The sequence below is a fragment of the Crocodylus porosus genome, unplaced genomic scaffold (assembly GCF_001723895.1).
Source record: "Crocodylus porosus isolate Cpor-Errol unplaced genomic scaffold, CroPor_comp1, whole genome shotgun sequence".
NCBI lineage: Eukaryota > Metazoa > Chordata > Crocodylia > Crocodylidae > Crocodylus > Crocodylus porosus.
Genome location: NW_017728931.1, coordinates 102,873,627 through 102,875,549, shown reverse-complemented (window position 1 = coordinate 102,875,549; position 1,923 = coordinate 102,873,627). Strand labels below are relative to the sequence as shown.

At 37.4% G+C, this 1,923-nt stretch overlaps 1 protein-coding gene across 4 annotated transcripts in view; it reads right to left on the bottom strand.

Annotated features, from left to right (window-relative positions):
• The window catches only part of ING3 (inhibitor of growth family member 3), a 26,479-nt gene that overhangs the window by 18,440 nt on the left and 6,116 nt on the right, over positions 1–1,923 (bottom strand). For all 4 annotated transcript variants that reach the window (XM_019543439.1, XM_019543438.1, XM_019543437.1 and 1 more), the window contains exons 3-4: positions 1,470–1,570; positions 109–174 (exon numbers count right to left, since the gene is read on the bottom strand). In XM_019543439.1, coding sequence (XP_019398984.1) covers positions 109–174; positions 1,470–1,570 — 167 coding nt within the window. The remainder of the gene's footprint in view (positions 1–108; positions 175–1,469; positions 1,571–1,923) is intronic.

Genomic DNA, 1,923 nt, shown 5'->3' with positions numbered 1-1,923 from the left:
GCATCATTTTAGTACTTCTGCTGTTATATGCATATAAGTAGGTATTCATCAAATAAAAGTAACTTTAGATTAATCTTAAAACATGCATTTAATATATTCCTTACTTACCAAGTCATATATCTGATTTGCCAACTGTACTTTCTCATCTGCATCTTCCAGAGCTTTATAATAGTCCTGTTGTAAAGAGATTTTTAGTAAAATAATTGAAATTATTGCATTCCCTATCTTCACTCTATCTCATTCTGAATTCTAAGTTAAAAAATCCTATCTACAAGATAACTAGACTCTCCTAATAATTAAAATTACATTTTAAGAGCACATACTTGACCTTTTTTATTTTAGGACAGACACACACCAAGGCAGCTGTGTACCTGCCTGTTTCCTATACTGCAACATAGGAAACACAGGCTTCAAATCTATTCTGCTGCATGTTAGACAAAAAACTGCAGGGATGAATCAATATTCACCATGCCATCTTTGCCATCTCTCACAGGTTTTTATAAAGTTGTAATTCTTCCTCAATGCATACTGCTAACTGGTCCCCCAAAACAGTTTTGTGGGGCATTTATACACATACTCCAGAAGTGTGGGGGGGAAGCACTTTAATTAGAGCAACTCCGAAAGCCCAGAGTGTCTCATGTAATCAGTGTTCCCGTGCTTCAAAACGGAGGCGGGGACACTTTACCTAAAGCTCGCTGAACAAACTGAAATTAAATCAAGATGCAATGAAATCATTAGAAATCAGGTTTAAAACAACAAAAGGAAGATACTTTTCATACAGGGCATAATTAACTTGTGAAATTCATTGCCACAAGATGTTGTAGAGACTGATAATCTAACCAGCTTTCCAAGTGGGTTAGCCAAATTGATGAAGAATAGGGTCTATAGGTGAGTATTAAGCATGACCTTAGGTAACTTGTTAGGACTCTCTAGGCCTTGGAATGCTGGAAGCTGCAAAGACTGGGGCAGGGGAAGAGGCAAATCGTCTGGGTAGGTCCTGCATATATATTCTTCCCCTTAGCATCCATTCTCTGCCACAAATATACCAGATACTCTCCTATAAACAAGGGCCTCTACAGAATCCAAGAGAAAATGCTTCTATTAAGGAAGCATCTTTCAAAAAGACTCAAAAGCAAACATATGGACAGTAGAAACCTGAGACAAGATGATTTGGTGGTTAGAAGTGGTGACCTGCGACCCACTGTATCACTTACCTGACAGGCAGATATCCCATGTATTCCTACAAGTCTTCAAACATTAAGTTTTATCAGGGGGGAGAGGACCAATCCCCTTAGAAGTTTCTGGTACCCCTAACTTCCCCTCTTTGGCAGTTCAACTTGCCTCATTCAATGTCTAATCCAAGCCACAGTGCTGAACACTTTTAAAAAACTAAATTTTCCTTGATTTTACTATAAATTATCAAGCTATCTTTTTGAAAGACCTTAATCTTTCAAATGTGACTGCCTTACTTTTTTGATTGATGTCATTTGTTCTTCTCTCCATTCAGGTTTGTTTTTCTTTGCATTCATAAAAAATTCATTTACTCTCTGCTCAAGTTGATCCATTGCATCTGCAGCACAGAAAAAAATGTTAAGAAACATGTTAATCTCCCAAGTAGATAAATCTTACGAATCTTGAATAAGGTGCCAGGGTTTCTCGTAAACCAAATTGGCATATCTGAGGTGCAAACTATTGTAGTAAAGAAACATGTGACAAAGCAGTGAGGGAGGAAATTGTTTACCTTGATTTCCAAGAAGCAAAAATTGCATTCTGGTATGATTTTCATCTAGAATCTTGCACCTTCCAGCACTGAGCAGGGAGGACTCCAAATTCTAAAGGGTTTTTTAAAATCCCTAAGAGCAGTAGTAGTAAGTTAAAGTATGATCCAAACTCATGACCCAGGTCTGTATATTGCTGACCTTT